The 23,007-nt window shown below is 54.8% G+C and overlaps 1 protein-coding gene across 5 annotated transcripts in view; it reads left to right on the top strand.

The window, feature by feature from the left end:
• The window catches only part of MAPKAPK3 (MAPK activated protein kinase 3), a 37,950-nt gene extending 25,249 nt beyond the window's left edge, over positions 1–12,701 (top strand). For all 5 annotated transcript variants that reach the window (XM_028163172.2, XM_007168666.3, XM_007168664.3 and 2 more), the window contains exons 3-11: positions 4,132–4,271; positions 5,437–5,501; positions 5,964–6,043; positions 7,813–7,936; positions 9,138–9,213; positions 9,542–9,666; positions 10,114–10,199; positions 10,471–10,551; positions 11,258–12,701. In XM_028163172.2, the coding sequence (XP_028018973.2) occupies positions 4,132–4,271; positions 5,437–5,501; positions 5,964–6,043; positions 7,813–7,936; positions 9,138–9,213; positions 9,542–9,666; positions 10,114–10,199; positions 10,471–10,551; positions 11,258–11,407 (927 nt within the window). In that variant the 3' untranslated portion in view covers positions 11,408–12,701. The remainder of the gene's footprint in view (positions 1–4,131; positions 4,272–5,436; positions 5,502–5,963; positions 6,044–7,812; positions 7,937–9,137; positions 9,214–9,541; positions 9,667–10,113; positions 10,200–10,470; positions 10,552–11,257) is intronic.
• Positions 12,702–23,007: the final 10,306 nt, after the last annotated feature.

Here is a 23,007-nt window from a genome sequence, read left to right as displayed (position 1 = left end):
GGTCTCAAATTCGATGCTTGTGTAACTTCAGTGGGGGCCCACAACTCAAGCAGAGCTGGGAGCCCTCCCTTAGGAGGAAGCCAGGGTTCTGTCTGACAGGCATATAAGGGAGCCTGTTGGGCACTAGCTGGAGCTGTGGAGCTGTCCAGGAGCCATCACAGACCCTCCAGCTTTCGTGGACCCCTGCGGGGCTCAGGGGATGTAGGATGGGAGTGAGGACGGGGTACCGGTCTGTTGGGTTGTCAGAAGGCCACCCCATCTTCTTTTCTTCCCAGCTGTGGCTGGGGACCAAGACACCGGGTGGCCCCCAGCAGCTTCAGGCATTTGAATATGGGGTCAGTGGAGACCAGAGGCTGCTCCATGGGGACAATGCTGTGGGAGTGGGGCTACTGACCCCACTTTGCAAGGAGCCCCTGACCAGAGGTCCTCCCTGTGGTTCCCATCCCCCCCACCCCCAGTCTAGCCCAAGCCCTGCATCTTAACACAAGGGAAACAGAGACACAGAGAGGCAAAGGACCAGCCCCAGCTCACACTGAGAATAAGAGTAGAACCTGGGGCTCCTGTCTCTTAGCCCTGTGCTCATTCCCATGCCTGGGAAGACGGGCTCTTGCTTGGGGACACCTTTCATGAAGGATAGTGAAGCCTCATATACTTGCATGAATGAAGTCAACTTGTAGCAATGGCCTTGTGGGCTGGAGGAGTCAGGATGGGCTCCTTGGAAGAGGAGGTGAAGTTCACCAGAGAGGGTAGGTGAGGTACAGTGGGGAGGAAATCTGTCCAGGTTGTCATGTCTTTCATTTGTTGAGCCTTCCTGGGTCCTCAATTTAATCTTGTTCTCTCCTCATGATGGGTTGTGAGGGTTTCTTCCCTTTATCCCCACTTTATAGATTTGTTCATGAAATCTACAGATATTATCTGAGCCAGTGCTCTGTGCCAGTACTGGGACCCAGAGGTGACCAGGCAGACTGGCCCTGCCCTTGGGGGCCCACAGTCTGAGGCCGGAGGCAGCACAATGCCAGCCTGACTGGGGAAATGGCTGCATGATCTGGGGCCGGTTATTTCACCTCACTGTGCCTCAGTTCCTCAGCTAAAGAATGGTGGTAATAAAGTCCCTTCCTCCTAATGTTTATCAAGTGCTCAGAACAGAGCCAGGCATATTGAAAGTGTAACATCTATATGTGTGTGTTTGTTTAAAGAGTTATCAAAGGAACAAGTTAATTGTAGGTCATGAGCAAGTGATGCACAGGAGGGAGGAAAAAAGGGTGATGATGCGAGAGCTTTCTGGGGAGCTGGCAACATTTTCTGTCTTGATGGGGGTGTGGGTCACAGGGTGTATGCAACTGTCAAAATTCATTGAACTGGACTCTTGAGATCTGTGTATGTAAAGTATACCTCAATAAACAAGCATATATAGAAAGAAAGAAAAATAAAGGATGAAGGGAGAATAAGGGACCCTCGAGGTCCTCTTTAGACAGGGTTGTCAGGGAGAGCTTCTGAGAGGAGGTGTATCTGGCGGTACTCCTAGGAGAGGAGAAGACTTTGGCAAGGGGGAAGAAAGATGAGAACACTGAGGCTCTAAGAGGTCTGGGGCTGCACTCAAGGTCACCCTGAGACATCAAGAGAGACAGCCCTGGAGATTTCTTGGCAGCTGGCCCTGGGTGGGCCCAGGTGCAGGGCTCTGTAACCTCCCCTTTAGAGAGACCTGGAGGCATTTATTGTGTTTTCTAGGGGCAGTTCTTTCCCCACCCCTGTGCCTGTTCTCAGGGCCTTGGCACTCAGAGAAGGACTATTTTAATCCATGTGGTAAATGGGATCCTAAATATGGACTGAGTAGGGCGGGAGGCATTGAGAGGCTCCAGCTCAGGACAGCTCCACCTGCTCCTCCTCCTCAGCAAAGCACAGGGTGCAGGCTCAGGCCATCCATCTTCCTCCTCCTTTCCCTCTCACACCCCCGTCTCCTTCCAGCCCCATGCCCATCATCCCATCCTTTGTTTGTTCAGGAGCCCAGTGTTTTCTGCCAGACCCCAGCTGGGGACTCCCAGGTAATCCTGACCTGTCTCTACCTTCAAGCTGCTTCCAGCCTGGTGGAGGTACAGAGGCAAAAACCACTGGGGGAGGTGCTGGGAGCACTTTCCAGAGGAGGAGACATCTGAACTGAGCCCAGAACCTTCCTCAGAAAAAGGGAGTTGGCCCAGTGGAGGAGATGGAGCAAGAGTGCACCTGGCGTAGGCGGAGAGTGAGGCCTGTTTGGGATCAGAACATACATCATTCTGACCAGAACCAAGTGCTCTGGGGCCAGGGTAGCAGGAAATGAGCTGGGAGAGGAAGACGAGCTCTGGATGCCAGGCGAGGAGATGGCCTTTATTTGGAGCACTAGGGCTGGCGATTTAGAGTGGGGGTGGGGATAGGTAGTGAAGGACCAGAGAGAAAGAGGTAGGGCTGAGGACCCCACCGAAAGCATTTCAGCTGTGGGCTTGGGATTTTAGGAGAGAAGAGAGAGGACCCTGGTACCGGGGTCGGGTACCAGAAGCAGGGCAGAGTGAGGAGAGGGTCCAGGAGCCTGCCTGGGGGCCCTGGCAGGACATGGTCAGGTGGGCTAGGGAAGAGGTGGCAGGGGGCAGGGAGAAGTGTTAGGAGGCCAAGGAGAGAAGGGGTGCAGAGAGGACAGAGCAGGGAGGGAGGATGGTGCATCTTTGGTCCTGTGGCTAAAGCCTGAGGTGCCCCTGGATTGAGCCACCTCAGGACACAGTGTGGTGGGGGGAGCTGATGTGGTGAGTGGGGGTGACCAAGCCTCTACCCCCAGTGCTGTTAAGTAAGAAGCCGATACATGGGAGCTGTGTGGGCAGAACAGAGGAGGCAAAGGCAGCACGAGCAAGGGATCCATGGTTTCCAGGCTGGGAGTGTCTGCCTACAGCCGTCTCCATGCACACCCCCATTCTGGACTGGTTAGTGGAGAAGGAACCCCGGAGCTGGTGGAGGGGCTTGCCCAGCTCCTTGCACCCCACACTAGGGTCAAGCTCCAGAGACCAAGGGGCAAGCAGATGCAGGGATCCACTGCCTTCGTTTCCGCCCCAGTTGATCTTTGCCTAGAGAGCTTGGTCTCAGAGCCTGCCCACACATGCCCTGGCAGAGGGGAAACCATCCTGCAGAAGAAGAAAGCAAGGCCCAGGGTAGCCCAGGGTCCGGTGGGTACTGAGCAAGATGGAGCTGGTCTGAGCCTATCTTGGGCTCCAACCCTGGTCTTCAGCCCTGTTCAGCCAGGAAGCAAATGTGAGCAGCCTTACCCGGGGGATGGCTTGTCCCTGCTCTCCCCATTCTGGGCCACCTCACGCTGCAGGCTGACTTCTCCACCCCCTACACCTCCTCTGAGCATGACCACTTCAGGGTCTTGCTCATTTCCGGTGATTGGCCTTAAGGTTGACAGCCACAGCCCAGGGCTGAGTTAACCTGAGCAAGGATCCTGACGCCCACCCACGTGCTGCCTGCTTTGATGTGATGCATCCTGTGGGGATGACTATTATTACTCCATTTTACAGAGTTGTGGGCTGTGGCTTGGAGCTGTGAATGTTTGCTTGAGGTCACAATGAGTCATTGGAGGAATTTAGCTCCAAGCCCAGACCTCACCCCGCCAGGCAGTCACTTCCCTCGAGCAGGGTCCTCCTTGCCGCCAACCTCTGCCTCTGGTCCACAACCCTCATGCCATCTCACTGTAAAAATGAGGCTCTGGGGATGTGTGGCTCCTGGCCTGGGGCCTCACAGGTGATGTGTGATTTGACTACAAAGTCCACTCAATTTCCACTTCAGTTGCTGTCCCCAAGAAGGGAGGCAGGGACTTCTCTGGCCTCTGAGCCCTTCCAAGCTTTCAGCTACTTTCCAGGGCTGCCTGAGCTACCAGCTAAGCTGCTTGAAGTTGACCCTCAGTCAAGTCCAGAGGCTCATTGGACCACAGATCAGGGAAACCTGGATTTGAATCCTCATTTTGCCCTTCATAAGCTGGGTGACCTTAGGCAGGTCACAGGCCTCTCTGAGGTTACGTGTCCTTGTCTGCAAAGTGAGGGCAGTGGCACTACTGGGTGGCTCCTGGGGAAGTGGATTTTGGGCCTGACACTCTCTGTGCCTACCTGCCCGCAGCTCCTGTATGACAGCCCCAAGGCCCGGCAGGAGGTGGACCACCACTGGCAAGCCTCGGGCGGCCCCCACATTGTGCGCATCCTGGATGTGTATGAGAACATGCATCAGAGCAAACGCTGTCTCCTCATCGTCATGGAATGGTATGCTGGCCCACCCTGCCTCAGTGCCTCTTTAGTACCCCTGTGGCCCCCAGGCTCCCGCCATTCTTTAGGGGCTGTCTCTGTTCTTCAGATAGCATCTCCGGGAGGCCCCCCCAGCCTCTGAAGGGTCGCAGACCTGCGCAGCTGGCCACAAGGGCCTTCCTGCAAGGGTGGGAAGGAATCCACAGGGGCTCTAATGTGACCTCCCTGGGTATGATTTCCACTCTGTGAGGAGGGGCTGGAAGAGCTGAATGTAGGGGGTGGGGGAGAGATGTGGGGAAGAGTGGGATGTACACTGTCCCCTCAGCTTTCTCCTTCCCACCTGGATTTGTGCTCCCACGGCCCCACCAGGTGCTGGGTGATCAGGGCCTAGATCCAGGAGCTAGCGGCTTCCTCCACCCTGGGCTTCTCCCACGAGCACTGTGGCTCAACCCTAACCTTCCTCAGACCCTGGGCCCTGTGTCTTGGCCTCCAGCTCCTCCCTGTCTGCCTTTAAAGTTCCCCCTCACCCCACAGTGTAGCAGCTCTTGAGTCAGATTTGGGGTTCAGATCCTGGCTCTGCCACCCACTAGCTGTGTGACCTCAGGCAACTGCTAACCTCTGAATCGCTGTAACTCCCATGTAAAATGTGGAGGGAGATCTTAATATAGCATTCACCCTGTTCATTCTAAGTGCTCTATGTGTATTGCTGAATCAATCTTCACAACTCTGTGAGGTTGGTGCTATAATCCCTGTTTTACAGAAGAGGAAGGTGAGGCACTGAGAGATGAAAGGACCAGCCCAGGACTACACAGCAGTACACACAAAGGGTTTGCCTAGGGCACAGCACACAGTAGGTGCTCAGAAAACAGTGGCCATGACGATGATAACTGACATCTCCTTCCTCACTTGGGGAAACCTGGATGAGGGTGGGGCTGCCAGGTAGGGGCAGTGCCCCTGGGAACACAGGTGCTCCCTGGTTAAGATCCTCCCCTAGTTCTAAGAGTTGAGTTCAACCCACCCAAGCCAACAGCCCACCATGCACCAGGCTCTGCAAGGCACAGGGAGGCTGAAGGTGACCATTCCCCAGGAGAAGAGCAACAGGGCTGGAGGCCTGGGCCCATGACTCGGGGCAGGGGCAGGTTGATGCCTGATTCTCCTCCTCCCTGCCCACTTTCTCTAATAGCATGGAAGGCGGTGAGTTGTTCAGCAGGATTCAGGAGCGTGGCCACCAAGCTTTCACTGAGAGAGGTGTGTACATGCAGCTGCACTAGGGATTTGGGCTGAGATGGCTCACACAGAGTTTCTGTGTGATGCTGGGCAAAGCCCTGCTCCTCTCTGTACCTCAGTTTCCCCAGCTGAATAAGAGAGGATGGGACAGACTGTTTATCTCCCAAGGGGTTCTGTGAGTCTGTGACACCTTGTCAGAGATGGGCTCTCCATGACCTTGGGATGGAGGACTCCATGCCTCTTGGTGCCAACCAACAGTTGAGCTGGGGAGAGGTAGCCCAGGCCTGCTGAAAGAGCCCCAGATGAGCTGGGGGCATCCCCAGAGGAAACTAGGGTGACCAGGGTGTGGGTATGGGATGGGGGCCCTGGGTGGGAGGAGTGCACCATCTTGTGCTTTCCCAGGAGGGATGATGGGGTGGGGCCCCCTAGGCTGCCTGACCCTTGACTGACATCAGTGACCCCCTCCTCTGTCTGTGTCTGCAGAAGCTGCAGAGATCATGCGGGATATTGGCACCGCTATCCAGTTTCTGCACAGCTGGAACATTGCCCACCGAGATGTCAAGGTGAGGCTCCAGGATCCAGGTTCGGAGACCAGGGGAAAGAGTACCATCCACAACCCTCAATGGTCCCAGCATCCACTAGATGGAGGCCACGTTCCTTGGTTGGCATTCAAGGCCTCTTCCCCCTGGCCAAGACTGCTCTTCTCAGCCTTTTCTCCCATGGTTCCAGCATATTCATTCTGCTCTAGCCAGATGGGTCTCCTTGTTTCCTTCAAACACGGTATAATCCCAATAGCCATAAGAATAATTGAATGCCTACTTCAAGCCAGTAGTCCTGATAAGCATCTCGTTTAATCCTCACCCAGCCCTGTGAGATGGGTGCCATTACCCATTTGACAGATGAGGAAACCGAGGCTGAGAGAGAGATTGTCTTGCTCAAGGCTGTGCAGTTGCTGCACTGGGATTCATGCATTCATTTGTTCATTCAGCAAAGATTTTGTGGAGACAATGTGCCAGGCCTCAGGAAGGGGCTGCCTTACAATGTTGGGGCTTCTGTGAAGTAACAGCCATAGTTTCCATAGGTGGAGCCCTCTAATGTCAACATTTTAAGGGAAAGAAGCCATTTGCTGGGTACTGGATGAAGGAGCAGAGGTAATCCCAGTTGCTGGACCTGCTTGCCCTTCCAGTGGATGGGCTTGAGAGATGTTCTCTCCAAACTTCCTATCTAGGGAGGACTGACTCTTACAGGTGATCAAGATCAGATGGATGAAATGCAAACCGAGGCAGCCTTACATACACACATGCACACACATGCATGTGCCAGCCACCATCAGAGTAGAATCTGCAACTCCTGGGCCCTCAGCCCCACACTTAGAGCATGACACCCCCAGGCTTATTTCGTCCTAAGACTGGGCAGAGGAGACCTGAGGGCCCAGCTGCTGCATCAGGTTCTTCCTCTGGCTGACTACTGCCAACCCATACAGTTAGGTATTCTTTGATTTTGGATACACGGGGAGCCGCAACAGTCTCACCTTTGCTTTATTTTGCAAAATAAACCATTGCTTTATTTTGGCCCTGGCTTCCTTTTTTTCTCCCAAGGGGAGAAAAGCCTTCTGCCGAGAAGATTCCTTTGTACAGACCAAAACTGCTTTCCTGTTTTTAATCCCAGTCCAAGGTTGGATCGTCTTAAACAGGACCTGAGAAATAGCTTTCACTGGCTCCAAACTGGAACTCCATCTAACACCCATCCTTCTACCCCAGCTCTGCCGCTCCTCTCCATGGGCCTAGGTCCTACCCATTCATTAAAAACCAGCTTCAGGGCTGCCTCCTCCATGCAGATTCCCCACTGCCTTCATCCCTCAGACTCTCTGTGCTCTGCAACCAGGAAGGATGGCCTCTGTGCAGCTCCTGGGATCTTAGCTCCCGGAGCAACCTCAGGGGGACTGTCCTGCAGGCTCATTCTGGGCTGGGTACAGGCTGTGTGCTTGGCAGCACTGGCTCGCTTGCAGCCCACCTTCCCCCGGATCCTCATTTTTGCATCTCAAGGCATCATCACCAACTCAAACTCAGAATTTCCTGCCCCTGGGCTCTCCTTGGCACTCGGTTATCTGCAGCCTTGGTTGAACAACTGCCTCAGTTTCCCCTCTGTGAGATGAGGTGTCACCTCTCAGCCACATTAGTGTCCTCCATATTTGACCCGTGTTGTTGGTTGCCAAGACCCAGGTCTTTTTAGTGAGGTGGACCTGGCTCCTCTTGCATCAATCTGGATGAGGGAAGATTCTGCCCCCACCTGGTGCCTAACTCCAGACTAATGTTTTCTCTTTCTGGCCCAGCCTGAAAACCTGCTCTACACGTCCAAGGAGAAAGATGGGGTACTCAAGCTCACGGACTTTGGCTTTGCCAAGGAGACCACCCAAAATGCCCTGCAGACTCCCTGCTACACTCCCTATTATGTGGGTGAGTCCTTGGGATATGGTTTGTACTTCTTTACCACACCCGCCTCACCCTGCTGTGGTATGGGGCAGCCAGTGGGGTGCAGAAGCCAAAGGGTTAAAGCCCAGTGAGGAGGGAGGGGAGGATTCTGTCTGCGAGGAGGCGGTGACTGGGGGGCCGGAGGTTGCAAAAATATTCTCCCAAACTTCAGCTTCTGCTTTTGAAAATAGATCCAGGAAAATTCTGGCTGTGGCCTGTGAGCTGAATGACATCACAGTGGCTCTAAATATATACGTGATAAAAGGCTGCCATCAGCTTGGGATGGAGCCCAACTGCGGTTGTTTTTCTCTGGTTTTTATCTTCCTGGGAGTCATATTCAGAAAGTGGGCAGGCATTTCCTCCTACATTAGAGGGATGCAGAGTACCAGCCACCTGCCTTGTGGGAGAGGGTCCCTTAGGTGAGGGCATGGATGGGACCCGGGGTTGTGCACATACCCATGCTTCCTGGAAAAGCTCCCTGCTCCTCTGTGAGCGGGCAGCCCCCAGATCTGGAGAAGCCCCCGCTGAAAGTGCCCCTTCCCGGAGAGTGGGGTGATGACTCGTTTTACAGAGAGCTCTTCTCCCTCAGGATAAGCCTTCCAAGAGCTGTTTAAGGGGTGGGAAGCCCCCTGAGACAGCTGGAATGGCACTCTGTTTACCAGAACGTGTTTTGCAGTATTTTGACTTAGAAATCTTCCGGCCTACCCATCTCATTGAACAGATGGGAAGACCAAGGCCCCATGGGATGGTAGCCAGGCTGACAGTGGAACCCAGAGCCCTGGCCGTGGCCCCTCCTTACCCATGACCTAGGCTGTACATTCAGGAGGCAAGGGACACAGGGCAGCTGGCGGGCTGAGGCCCTCTCACCTACGGCAGGACCCCATCAAACCCCAGACTGCCCTCCTATCCCTCTCCTCCCACACCAAGACTGAGATGGCCCAAAGTAGCTAGGAGGCTATAATTTCTTACAGCCCAGTCTAAAAGTGGGATTATTTTATCTGGGAGCTGCTTTTCCTCCCGCAACTTCACACACATGCTGCCTTCCCAGAAGGTGCCAGACACCAGTCTGCTCTGCCCCATCCCCCGGCTTGGGCACCTGCTCTCCACCTTGTCCAGGATTTAGGCTCCTGCCTGGGCTCGAGGACCCTTGGGACTGAGGCCCCTCCTGTGCCCTCTGCCCTGGTAGCTCCTGAGGTCCTGGGTCCAGAGAAGTATGACAAGTCATGTGATATGTGGTCCCTGGGTGTCATCATGTACATCCTGTGAGTACCATCCATCTCCTGCAACCCCATGTACCCTCAGAACCACTTCTGCCCCCGCCATCCTTGGTGAGGGGCTTGAGTGGGTCACTCTTCAAGGAGGCTGCCCTTCCCTTCTGGTCTTGGGACACCTCTTCTTCAGGCTCCCTGAAGGCCTCCCCATGCCAAGGGCAGATGGTGGTCCTGGGATGAACACCAGAGTTCCGAGGGCTGGTATTATTGCCTTGGTGTCTGGCTGCCTGTCTCCCCAGTCAGGGTCTTGAGGGAGGAGAATGGGTCCACCCTGGCGCTTCCCCCACACCTGTGCCGAATGACCTCTGCCCTCCCCCAGCCTATGCGGCTTCCCGCCCTTCTACTCCAACACGGGCCAGGCCATCTCCCCGGGGATGAAGAGGAGGATCCGCCTGGGCCAGTATGGCTTCCCCAATCCTGAGTGGTCGGAGGTCTCTGAGGATGGTGAGTGAATCTCTGCCCCAGCTTGCTCCGCTGGACCCCATAAGCCTTCCTTCTGGGAGAGAACACTTTGGTGTCAAACTGACCTGTATTCAGATCCTAGCTTCCCCCACATCCCAGCTTTGTGGTCCTAGGCAAGTCACCTAACCTTTTTGAACCTCAGTTTCTATATCTGCCAAACAGGCTCAAAACCTGCCTCCTCAAAACTTCCTCTAACTCCTGTTCATATTTTCCCTTTGGAAACCACAAACAAGTCTGCCTCATATCAATTATCTATTGCTGCCTAACAAATTGCCCGGAACATTTAATGCCTTAAAACAAGGAACAGTTATTAGCTCACTGTTTCTGTGGGTTAGGAATTTGGGAGCGTGTGCAGAGCTGGTGGTCTCTGGGAGGCGGGGACTGGCTCTGAGGAACTTCGCAGCCTCACCACTCCCCTCTCTTCACTAGCCAAGCAGCTGATCCGCCTCCTGCTGAAGACAGACCCCACAGAGAGGCTGACCATCACACAATTCATGAACCATCCCTGGATCAACGTGAGTGCCACCTCGTCCTATGGTGGGCAGGGCGATGAGCTTGAGCAGGGCTGCCAGAAGAGTGATGGCTCCGGAGTCCCTTCCATGGGCCACAGATGTGCGGTAGTGCCCCACCTATAACCTGCCTTTGCCACCACTCATGTCAGGCTCCTTCACCTCCCTGAGTCTCCGTTTCCCCATCTGAGACTGGAAGAAAGGGGGTGGGGTGGGGCAGCCAGTGTTGTCCCGGGTGCCCGCAGGGTCTGATCCACGGGCCTGGGGCTCCTTCCAGCAATTGATGGTGGTGCCACAGACTCCACTCCACACAGCTCGAGTGCTGCAGGAGGACAAAGACCACTGGGATGAAGTCAAGGTGGGTGGACTCTCCCTCAGCCTCCCTGCAAGTAGCAGGGTTTTGGAAGAAGGGACTCCACGGTGGTGACCACCCAGAACCTGGGTCTTCGGCCCCCTCTCGCCTTATGTCAGTGACAGCAGCTGTTGTCTGACCGTGGCACTTGGAGCACTGGGCTGCACTACCCCGTTCAAGGTGGTGCTCCTGGCTCATGCCCTCAGTGAAGGGGGGCTTTGGGGTCAAACCGACCAAGCTTTGGCCATAATCCCTCCTATGATTTGCAACATTTGGGAGGGTGGTCAGCCTGCTTTTAGACTTAGGGTAGGCCAGATTTGAGCCTATGGGGCAGCAGCTCAGAGCCTGGGGCAACCAGGGCACAATCTTCAGGCGCTGGTGCCCTGGGTGCACAGCAAGATGGCGTCCCCTGCAGGCCTTGTGGTTCTGAGCAGGTGACATTGGTCCAAGTCCCTGTCCTACTTACCCTTGGTGTGGTCCCAGGGAGTCACTATACTTTCTGTGCCTTTTTGGATAAGCTCAGTGTCTACCACAGTGGACTAGAGTGAGGATCATATGAGGCAAAGGGATGGGCCCAGTGCTGGGTACACAGGGGGCACTCGGGCAGCATAGATGGTCACTGCCATCACTGATATTATTAAGGGGCTACTCAGGCAGGAGGTGATGTCTCTTGAGGTCAGTGTACCTGCCCTCCACCCACATCTGTCCCCAGGAGGAAATGACCAGTGCCCTGGCAACCATGCGGGTGGACTATGACCAGGTGAAGATCAAGGACCTGCAGGCCTCGAACAACCGGCTCCTCAAGCGGAGGAAGAAGCAGGCAGGCAGCTCCTCGGCCGCTCAGGGCTGCAACAATCAGTAGCTCATGCGGCTGTGGGGGAGCTGGGCCTCTGCCTGGAGGACACACTGGAGGGGCCTGAGGCCCTGACCCAAAGGGCCCAGGCTCATGGTTTTTAACAAAAGGATTATTTTTGTTATGTTTTAATTTGTCACTTGGAACTTCAGGATGGGGGGACATGACCCTGATCCTTCAGAATTCCAGCCCAGGTTCAGGCCCTAGACAAGGGCCAAAACCTGGGGGCTAGGGAGCCACCTGCTGCAGCTGCAGTGCCTTTGACCAGAGTGGCCTGAATGAACTGTGACTTTGTCCTGCCCTGGGCATGGCCTTAGACTTCTAGGCCACTGGGAGTTGTGGCTGGGCTTCCCTCCTTCTGTGGAAACAGCTCCCTGGAGGGTGGGCAGATGGGCCTGGCCTTGGGAAAGGCATCCGGCCACTGGTTGTCATGGTGACCAGGGACAGAGTTGCTGTCTCTGAATGCTGAGTGAGTGAGCAAGGGAGGGAGAGGGGCAATTGAGGGTCTGCCTGCCTTCTTGGGGAGGCTGCTCTCCCTCACGCTGCATGCCTCTCTCAGGCTCACCCCTCTTTGGTCTCCCTGAGGCTGCAGGGTCAGTCTGCCTGGCTCTCTGGGTGGTCCAGCCCTGTCTTGCTGCAACCCCATCCCACGGGGCCCTTGGAGTTCTCCTTGCACAGAGTCCCTGGGCCCAGCATCCTGTTACTACCCCCCACCCACAGAGTAGCCTCTCATCTCACTGAGAGTGGGAGGTATTTTTAACCCCTTTTTTTTACTTCGGAAATGTCACTGTGACAAAAGCTAAAACAGTTACCCTACCCCCACCTGCTCACCAGATCCCAGGCAGGAAAGCCTTTCCTTAACTGTTCATCCTCTACTCTGTCTTGATTGAAGGCAGGGGTTGTCTCTTGGTGCACTTTTGCAAGAGTGGATAGCTCGGGGCAGGGCCAAGGGCTCCCCGTTAATCAGGGGTCTCTTTCTATACTCCGGGTCAGACCCGAGGCAGTGGAGGGCTGCTGTGTGACGCTTAGAGGGTCTGGTCCTGGCTTTGGCAGAGTCGGAGCAGAGAGTGCCCCTTCCTTGCTGGTCCAGGCTCACCCAGCCCCACACTGCCCAGGCAGCCTCAGGGTGCTGAACGCCTGATATGGGCCTGGCAAGTGCCTGACCCCCGGCCTGTTTGCTGGTTCCTTACGCTTCTCTCACGGGCAGGGAAATCCTAGATCATGTCAAATAGGGTGGTTACACTATTTGTAAAACACTGCTGGGTTTTACATCCTGATATTAGTAAACAACATTTTGACATTTTCCCCTTGTTCCTGAGTTTCTCTTTGTCTACATGAGTGGACAAAAGTGGCCTAAGGGCATGTCCTCACACCTACTAATGATTTCACTGCTGCTGGACAGGGTGCCTCAGGCCTGGTAAACATGCCAGGCTGCCTCCAGGTCCACCCTGGCCTCACCAGGCATGGGAAGGTCATGGGAGCTAAGGGATGGCAGCTGCCCCATGCCCCCAGCTCTGTGCCGCCCGGTGCGCTACGTGTGTGACACCCACCCCCGGCTTGGTGTGTGCCAGCGTCTGCCCACAGTGGCCACCCCCAGCTGTGTGCCAGCCTGCTGAAGGGCGGGCAGAGCGCCTGCTGCAGCGCTGAGCTATTTTCAGAAGCTGCCAGATTTCATTTGGCAGCAAGGATGTCGGGGAGGGGAGGGGGTGGGACGCTGGAGACTCTTTTGACTACTCCAGTGACGGAGCACCCTCAGCCCTTGGGAGCCCTTGCGGGCAGCCTCGAGGGGGGGCCCTGACTGTGACATATTCCCCCAGCTCCTGTCCTCCCCATTTCCCAGGAGCTCATCTGACACCTGCAGCACTCCTTCCCCCACCTCCCTTCTCCTCAGGGTGTGGGGGAGGGCGGGAGATGTTAGAAGACAGGGACAGGCAAGCCACCTGAGATGAGTGCTGCTTCCTAGCCTGGTGACCTTGGACAAGCCTCCCCGCTTTCCCACCTTGATTTCCTCAGCTGTGTATTGGGGTTGATGATGTCCACTCTGGGGAGACATCTGGGGGATCAGGCAGATGATGTGTAAAGTACTTAGTGGGGTGCCTGGTGCATGGCTCATGCCCAGCACCCATTTGCCACCCCAGCATCCTTAGCTGTCAGGAAGGAGAGAAGTACCTGAAATTGCTCAAGGAAAAAGCAGCCCAGCCCCAAATCTACCTCTGGGACTTTCCACCCAGAAAATCAGGCTTTCTCCACCCATGGGGTCTCACTCCCAAGGACCTGCTCTCCAGAACAGCATCATATGGGCTTCCTGGACCTTGGTTCCAGCCCTGGGCTTCATCCTTGAAGGGGTGGCCCACCCTTCTGAAGGGCCCCTGAGGTCCCCAAATGAATTCTGGGGGCCTCACAGAGCCTGTGGTTCAGACCAACCCTTGTCATGTACTCTGCCCAGTGAAACGCTAGCCAGCTGCAGAGGCAGGTAAAGTCTGTCTAGTCACAAAGCTGCAGAGGTGCAGATGGACTCCTTGGCTACTTAGTGCCCACTCCCGGAGACCCTGTGCTGGGTGCAAGGAAGGCAGCAGTGGAAGCTGAGGATAGAGTCTCACCTCGGGGAGTTTACACACATGAGGGAGAAGGACAAAATATCACACAAATACATGTTGAATCATGGACTTGATATTTGCTATGAAAGAAAGACGTGGCTTCCTTGCAGAAGGTGTCGTCGTGCAGTTTAAGTCAAAGAGGTAATTTATGCCCCAGTGGCTGGGGAGGGTGCCTGGTAGGTTGCAAGGCTGAAGGCAGAATCGTAGGACCAGGGCCTTAGGGACAGAGGGACTCTGTGCGCCCCTCAACTTTGCCTGTCTATGCTTCTCTCGGGGGCTGGCCTTGATCTTCCTCCTGTACTGCCTTCTCCACATGCAAGACCAGAGCTTCAGTAGTCCTAGCAGGGAGGCATCTGCTCAGCTGTCTGCATGCCGTTCCCAGGTTTCTTATTGGCCATACTTGGCCCATTGCTGTTGGTGGGGGCATGCCCCCTCCTATGACTAGGTGGGGAGGGGTGCAGCAGAGGTAATTAGCAGAGGAGAGGATGGAAGGATTGCCCGCGGATCTCCCATATCTGTGTGGCCACTTCCAAGAGCCCCTGAGGAGGCTGGCCCAGCGACACACCTAGCCCAGGGCTTGGCCCCCTGATCTCTGGCATCAGGTACAACTCTCACAAGCCAGGGCTGGGAGGCTGGATGCCTGGCCAGATCACACTCTTTGGGGCCTCAATGTGTCTGTCTGTGAAATGGGAGCAAATGCTGACAATTAGCTGGTATCAGGTGAGCTAAGAAGCCAAGGGGCCTATTCAGACACATGCATTCACCCGGGCTTCATGTGGTTTCCCCAGGAGCTTTCAATAAAGAATCCATAAGAAGTGTATTCACATGTGTGTGCGTGTGAGTGCACGTGTGTGTGTGTGAGAGACATTTCTTCCCAGTGATGCTCCCCCTGACCCAGCCGACAGCAGCGTTCTCTGTCTTACAAACCTGGTGCTGGCCGGCTTCCAGCGGCCTGGCTCATTGCTATTCCACACCAGCCCCTCTCCGCCCTTGATTCAGCCCCTCCACTGCAGCGTCGGAATTGAGCCTCAAAATGCAGCTTGCCGCAACCTCTGCAGGGGTCTCGATTCTTCCAGGGCTGCTTGAAACTCTCTCTCTGGCAGGCGTGGGGAGGGGGCACAGGTCCCGGGTAGCTGTCTCCGAACCTGGCTGTCTTGGGCTGAGCCTTTGAATCCCTAGTGGGTTCTTACAGCTGCCCCCAAACCCAGCAGGATAAAATTCTCCCCTTTGTCCCTCTGGACAGCCAGCATGTTCACGCCTTGGAATTGAGGCCAGCAGGCAAGGAAGGATCTGGGAAGCCCACCTCCCACCCTGTGTGTGGAGTGGGGTGGGGTTATTTAGTTTGGAGCCAGGAGATCTCAGCTCTGGTTTACATGAAGCCTTGGGCAAAGCTATTTCACCTTTTGAGGTTCCCTATCAGTAAAATGAGACATTGATTAATCAGGGCCAGATCCTCCCTGCACCCTTGGTAGACATGCTGCCACTAGTTGGTGGATTATGAGAATGCTCTATGGTCTCAGGCAGGTAATGCACTTCGCTGGGCCTCAGTTTTCTTACCTCTTAAATGGGAGTAATCCTCACAAGGGTGGGGGAGGACTGCAGTGGAAGAGGGGAGGGGTGGCCAAGCCCCCAAACCTTGGTCACCAATGCAACTTAAGTGTCTGCTAGGTGACACACCCAGCTACCAGGACTTTGCCAGTTCTACCCTCTCTCTGTTTCCCCTGACCAAGAGAAGGCAACCAGTGACTCAAGGGAACCAGTTTCCTGGGATTCATAGGAGCTGGTCAGGACAGGTTAGTTGGGGTGTGGGGCAACCTGCTGGTCACCTGGTGAGTATTCAGTAGATGCCTACTGTGTGCCAGACCCTGAGGCAGCTGTGGTCCTGCCTAGGTGGAGGGGGAGACCACAACATCATAATGAACAGCTGCCATTTACTGAGTGCCTATTGTATGCCAGGACTATGTGGGGGCTTTACCTGGATCATCTCACTTAGTCCTCACATTCCCATTTCACAGATGGAGAAACTGAGCCCTCAGACTCTTAGCCGGAGGAGGTCAGAGGAAGGGATGCTACTATTGGCTGGGGACAATCATAGAGGGCTTCTAAGAGGTGGTGACATGTGAATTTGAAGGGCAAATTTGGATAGACAAAGATTTGGGAAAAGTGCATTCCAGCTGACAGGTATGGGGGAGGCAAGGTGAGGAGGCAGGAATGGGATGTGAAGAATGGAGAACAAGTCTGTTTAACCAGTGAGAGTCAGGAGGTCGCTCATTTCCTCATCCCATCTCCTGTAGGTAGTCAGGGTGGGGACTTTAGGGGTGAGACAGTGGGTACCTGGTGGCAGCTTCTCTCTCTTAGTGCTCCCTGGCCAATCTCATGTGTGGAGGACGCATTCTCTCCTCCCCATATCCACATCTGCCTCCCCTAGAGATACACCAGGCTCTTGATGCTAGTTTGTCAAACTATCTATCCACCTCCTCTTGCTGGTATGGCCTTTTCAGGTGGCTCCAGAGTTGGATCTTTTCACACTGGACTCCCTGGACCCTCAGGATGTGGCCTCTGCTTCCAACAGAGCTATTTTGTGTACTGGATTTTCTCCTGAGATTTAATTTGAACAAGAGTTTATGTGCTTTAAAAAAGTTTATGGACCATTGAACTAGACGCTTAACATCTCAAATCGTGCAGTATGATCCCATTTTACAGATGGGAAACCGAGACTCAGCATGACTAAGTACTTGCTGGGGTCCATGGCTGGGCTCTGATATGGAAAAATGGCTTCAAGATTGTCCTTTCTCCCACTGTCCTCAAAGGGTCCAGACTTCATGCGGACAGGCAGAGAACAGCCACCTGCACAGTCTGATGGGCTGCAACAAGTGCTAATAAGGAGAGCAGAGATGATGGGGTGATTGTGGCTCTCTTAGGCAGGGTTGTTTTCCTCTTTCTGGTGGGGAGTTGAGAGAAAGTTGGGACAAAGAGGAGGTGATGGGGATGAGGAGGTATTGGGGAGGCACTGGGGAGCCTGCCTCATCCCCAAATACCTGCCCCTGATGCAGCAGCTGTGTGGATAAAGTAGATTATGCCCCCAGATCCACTCCCAGCCTTCAGCTGTGTTCACATCAAGCCAGAGAGACCAGCAAGCCAATCCACCATCAGACCTGGAAGAGATCCTCTGTGCAGAGCAAGGTAGGCCCTTCAGCTGCCCTCTGGAGTAGCCCCCCAGTGTGGTGAACCTCCCTAGTGCAGCCTCACTTCCAGTTTATGGGACCTCGACTCATGGGCCATGTCTTCCCACCAAAGAAAGGCCCAGTGAGTGAGGGGCTGGGCTACCCAGCTCTGGGCTTGGCCTGTTCCAGTTACACATTGGAGCCCATGGTTTGAGCATCTAGAGTATGCCAGGATGTCTCATATGTGACCTCCTTTACTTTTCTGTCCTTCCAATAGCTTTCTAAGCAGGGATTATGCCCATCTCGCAGATGAAATCACTGAGGCTTGAGTAGCATGGGGATAAAGTGCCCAGGTTCCTCCATGTGGTGAGTGGCAGGGTGGGGGGTCTGAATCCAGGAGCATGGGGCTCTAAGATCCCCTCCCTAACAGAAATGCTCTCCCTGCCCAAAGAATCCCAACCCTGCCTGACCCTTCCCTGATCTTCTATGTCCCTGGCTGCTAGAGGAAGGGCCCTTGGTGGGGGCCTCCCATGCTCTCTGGCCCCCAAACCTGAGCAGGGAGTGCCAGGCACCTCTCAGCATGGTTTAAGGTCAAGGCATTTCCCTGTGGATGAAATGGAAGTTGAGCTGGGTCACACAGCCTGGGGCCCCTTCCAGCTCTGCTCTGTGACCATGGACAACTCCCTTAACTCCTCTGAGCCCATCTCCTCATTAGAACATGTGGACAGTAACACCTGGCCCCTGGACTATGAGACTGTGAAAGGTAAGGCACGATGCCCTGAAGAGCTCTCAGCATATCATAGGTCCTAGAAAATGTCGCTTCACACAAAAGACTGTAGGGTTTGATGGTGTATGGGGAAGTATTGAGTCGAGGCTGAAAGCCTTCAGAAAGGAGGCTGTCTTCCTGGGAAAAGCTGCAGTCAGGGCCCCTGTCTGAGTGAGCTGCCCACCTGCTCTGGGGACCTCTCTTTCTGAAGGTCCCTTTCAGGCCAGGGTCTAGTGGGCTGTGCAGCAGGGCTGGCCAGGGCTGCTGGGGAGACAGTGAGGCAGAGGAGGCAGCCAAGGCAGGTCCGAAGAGCTACTCCTCACAGGGTCATAAAGGTATCCAGGGAATGTGGGGCACAGGGCTGGTCACCACGCCAGCCAGATGAGGGGATGGGCTGACCTAGAGTGTCTACTATGGGCAAGCCTCCCTGGACCATTGGCTGGGGCAACCTAAGCAGACAGAACTCCTTCTTTAATGACAGAGTCCATAGCCAAAGTGGGGTGACAGACACGGACAGGAAGGTCAGGGAAGGTTTCCAAGAAGGGGAATTCAGCTGAGGAAGAACGACCAGAAGAAGTTGCTGTAAGAAGAACAAGAGGAAGGGTATCCCAGATGGAGGGAATAGCAAGTGCAAAGGCCCTGGGGCTGAAAAGACCTTCAAGTATCTGAGGAACAAAAATGAGTGCAATATGCCTGGAGAGTGCTGCTCCAGCCTCTCTCGGACAGAAGTGAGTATGTGGACTGCCTTATGGGGCCCCAGGAAACTGGGCTTTTTGGAGCGCCTTTCTATAGGCTCTGCCACTGACCACCCAGAACAGGGTCTGACCTAGGGCTCAGGACAGCTTGAGTCAACCCTTACGTGGCCCTTGACTCCCCTGATATGGTTTTAATATCTAATCGTTGACAATAAATTGAACTCACTAAACTGTGGATGCAAAGCTTGCTGGAGCTGTTAACATCAACAAAGCCAGTAGCGGGGCTTCCCTGGTGGCGCAGTGGTTGAGAATCTGCCTGCCAATGCAGGGGACACGGGTTCGAGCCCTGGTCTGGGAAGATCTCACATGCCGCGGAGCAGCTGGGTCCGTGAGCCACAACTACTGAGCCTGCGCGTCTGGAGCCTGTGCTCCGCAACAGGAGAGGCCACGACAGTGAGAGGCCCGCGCATCGCGATGAAGAGTGGCTCCCGCTTGCCGCAACTAGAGAAAGCCCTCGCACAGAAACGAAGACCCAACACAGCCAAAAATAAATAAATAAATGGGAAAAAAAAAAAAAACACAAAGCCAGTAGCTGTGTCTATTTCCACACAGAGAAGATGCAATAAAATATAGCTCACCTCTGGAGATAGATTCTATAGAGCTAGGGCTCTGCCCTCTGGGCTCAGGAGAGAGGGGATCAACTCCTCTTGGTGAGCTCCTATAAATGGGGTTCAAGCTTATTGGAATTAGGTGAATGCTCGGGTGGGAGATCCTAGGGTGTGGGGTGTGCAGAGATTCTCGGCAGTGACTATGTACTATAATATAATCTCAGTCAGCAGGAGACAAGGCCCTCCTCTCTCCAGCACATGAGTCATACAGGCCAGGGGCCTGGGTTGGGAGCACTGCCAAGGGATGAGTGGTTCATGCCTGCCCTTCAGGGCCTGACCCGGAAGGTTTTCTTCCTTCTGTTACTCTGATGGTCAGGTGGGTTTTCTCAGAGAGCTAATTCTGCGGAATAAATCCTGCCCATCTGAAGCTGGGAGGGGTGCCTGGAGTAGGCCAAGATGCAGTAGATGGGAAGAGGTTTGGGAGAAAGACAGGTACCCAGGTTCTGCCCTCTGGAAGGAAGGTGGTCAGAGGTCAGCTGATTCGTCCAAGGTCATACAAGGTTAGTACAGTAATGGAGCTGTGAACAAAAGAAGGCTCCCTGGAGATGGCCCTAAATTTGGGGGTAGAGGAGGAGGGCATCAGGCCTAGAAGAGCTTGTGGGTTCCAGCTTCAGGGCTTCTGATGTCTCCTCTTCAGAGTACAATTACCTCGAGGGAAAAGTGGTAACTCTTGGGCCTCTGCACTCTCTCCCCTCTGTGTGTGACTTCCTGGACCGGCCAAACCTAGCCCTCCAAGGATGGAGTGGATCCTGAAGCAGTGAAAATCAACACAGGTGTGGTTCTGACATGGCTTTGAGAGCTGGAATGGATGAATAGATAGAACCTGGGGAGGTCAGAGCTGGAAAGTGCCTTACTGCACTTAACTCCCGTTTTATAAATGAGTAAATAGAGGCTCACAAGCCAGCCTCTCAGCCTAACTGTCTGCCCCCCACATGAAGCCTCCCTGTCTGCTAGCTTCCCTGGCCTCAGAGTTCCCTCTCGGGTCTTCGTGGCTCTCACATGCTGCAGAGCTGTTTTCCATTTTTGCTTGTTCCTAAATAGGACTTTATCAGTGACTGTGCCTGGGGCCTCCATGGCTCTCAATTAGGCTTCCTTGAGCTTCCTTTGCAGAGGCCTTTGGGTGAGGGGAGTGTTAGTGCTTGGCACCAGGAGTGGTGTACAGGGCGCTGCCTGTAGCCTGGAGAGAAGGTCGGGTGTGCAGGGAGGCTGGTGCTGAGGGCGCTGGGCTGCCAGTGCATAGAGAGCCTGGAGGCGTGAAGGGTGGGGCTTTCAGGCCCCATCTCTGCCCTGTGCAGGTCTGCTGGAGCCCAGGGGGCTTTGAGTCTGAGACCTCAGGCTCCTGGCTGGCTGCTGATGTTCCCCCTTCTGCTGCTCCGAGGACTGGGGCTGCCTGAAGGCTGGACACACACAAGGGATTTCCCGGCTGTGCCCTGAGGATGGGGAGGGGCTGCAGCTGTGGAAATGTTGGGAGCCATGGCCCATTTGATCTGGAATCCCCACTCTCTGGCTGGAGACGTGACTTCTCCCTCAGGCTCCTTCTCTTCTTCTGGGTGAAGACTGGGATGTCGTCACAGAATCAGGGCTGTGGAGGCATGAGAGGAGAGTGGGGGCTTTGCTTGGTCTTGGGACTCGATGGGAATTCTGGAAGGTCAGAGCCAAGAGGGCACGGCATGGTCCTGGGAGTGGTCTTTCGGCCTCTGTGGGCTGGGGATGCAGGATGCGGCTGGGGATGGGCAGAGATGCAGGGGGCAGCCTAAAGCGCCCTGCCTAGGGTGGGATAATAAATGCCAGGCTGAGTGTGGACACTGCTCTAGAGGCATCAGGGAGCCATTGGAGACCCTTGGGCTGCAGGGAGGTGACAAGCCGGGAGGTTTGGAGCAGCTTCACCTGGGGGTTGGGAATGATGAAGCAGGAGTGGAGGAACTCATCGGACCCTCTCTCCCGGGCTCAAGTGGCATGGCCTCTGGGCAGGCACCCCTCTGCAAGGGTGACTGGGACTGTGGCTGGATGCTCAGGGACAGCTCAGGGTGACTCCCATGTAAGTCACCATCAGTTCCTGGATCACACCCACACTTGTTTAGAGTCTTCTCCTCAACAAGCTCTCCTTGGGACATTCTTAAACGAGTCCCAGGTCAGTTGTCCAGAAAAGCGGAGCAGTTCTCATGCTGCCAGCCCTGTGGGTTGCCCCTGCCCTGGGATTTCCTGTCCTGTGGAAGGAGGAAGAAAAACTCACATTATTGCCACATGGATGCCAGAAACCTCAGTTCATGTAACCCTGGCAGCACTCCTGAGAGGCAGGTGCTCTTCTACCCATTTTCCAGCTGAGACCTCCCTGATGACCCAGGTCTGCTCAGGATCCACAGCCCATGCTAGTCCCATGACCCCAGAGTTCCTCTGCCCCCAGTCCTGTCAGAACTTCCCTGGGGCTTCTACCTTGAGATCCTGCCTCAGCGTGAATGGCACCTACTTTACTACTGGCTCCTTGAGCGATGCTGCTACACAACTTTGGGGACCTTGGCCCCAGCTGGCTACCCCTAGTGGTCTCTCACTGGCAGTGGATGCCGGCCCTACAGGGCTACCATGGCTTCCCCACTGCTCAGGAAGCCCTCAGGATTCTCTCTGTGTCTAGAAAAGAGCTCAAAAAAGTAGGCCATATCCTTGGGGTAGAGGGAGAGGAAAGCCTCCCCTACTGCCCTCTCCCCCAAAGTATCTTCCATAGCTTCCAGACTTATCCCCATGGATGTCACGGTCCTAGATCTGGCACTGCCTATTCCAGGTTCTGCAGAAAGTTGAAGGTCAGCCCCTCTTTCCCGATATAGAGAAGGGCTTTTGGTGTCAGGAAACACCTGGAGCTGGAGCTGGGGTCTGGCCGCTGTGCATGATCTTGGACAAGTTTCTTCCTCTCTTTGGAATCTCAATTTCCTTGCTGTAAAACGGCCACAGTGATGCTCACAGGGTTCTCAGGAGGACTCAGAGCCTGCTGCTTCAAGAGTTGAGGTACGCCAACTGAGCTGGAGGGAGTGGTGGGCCCTGGACCATTTATAGTGTGAAGAGGGGAGTAGGAGGTGGAGGGGAGGAGGCATTTGATCTGACAGAGAGGGTCAGGGCAGCCAGGAGGCCAGAGGCCCCTATGCCCTGCCACGGCTTTTGCAGTACAGACATTGAAGGTTGTCTGCTGCTTATCCAGAAGAGTTTCTAAGAATCAAAAGTTTAGGGTCCAGGGAGCCAGAAGAAAACAGTGTTGGGAGGCCAGCAGCCAGCCTGGAGGAAGGAGAGTACAGGTGGAGGAGGAAGGAGATGGATTCCTTTTCTCCAAAGGCCACACATGCACTCCTGAACATGTCATCCCTCAGACTTTGGGTATTGGGAAGTCAGTCTCCCACCGGCTGCCTCCAGGACCAGTTGACAGGGATGAGAAAGCTTCAGATTTGGTGAGGGCCAAGGACCATCTCCCAAGCACAAAACAAACCCTCAGGGTACCACCTGGTCCTAGGCCCAAGGACAGAAAGCCTTCAGCCCCCTGTTCCAGCCTCATCCCCTGGCAGTCTTGGTTCATCTGCCCAAGCACAGATCTATACCTACTCCTGCTTTCCAGGGCTGAGACTCTGAGTCCAGTAGTCAAGGCCTGGCTTGGACCTGATGAATGAATCGGATCAAATACATGCAGTTTTCTCCCAGGCCTGATTTATCCAACCCCTCCAGACCACATCCACGTTGCA

Source organism: Balaenoptera acutorostrata, chromosome 10 (genome assembly GCF_949987535.1).
Source record: "Balaenoptera acutorostrata chromosome 10, mBalAcu1.1, whole genome shotgun sequence".
Taxonomy (NCBI): Eukaryota; Metazoa; Chordata; class Mammalia; order Artiodactyla; family Balaenopteridae; genus Balaenoptera; species Balaenoptera acutorostrata.
Note: the sequence above shows the minus strand (reverse complement) of the source record. Positions and strands in the feature narration are given on the sequence as shown.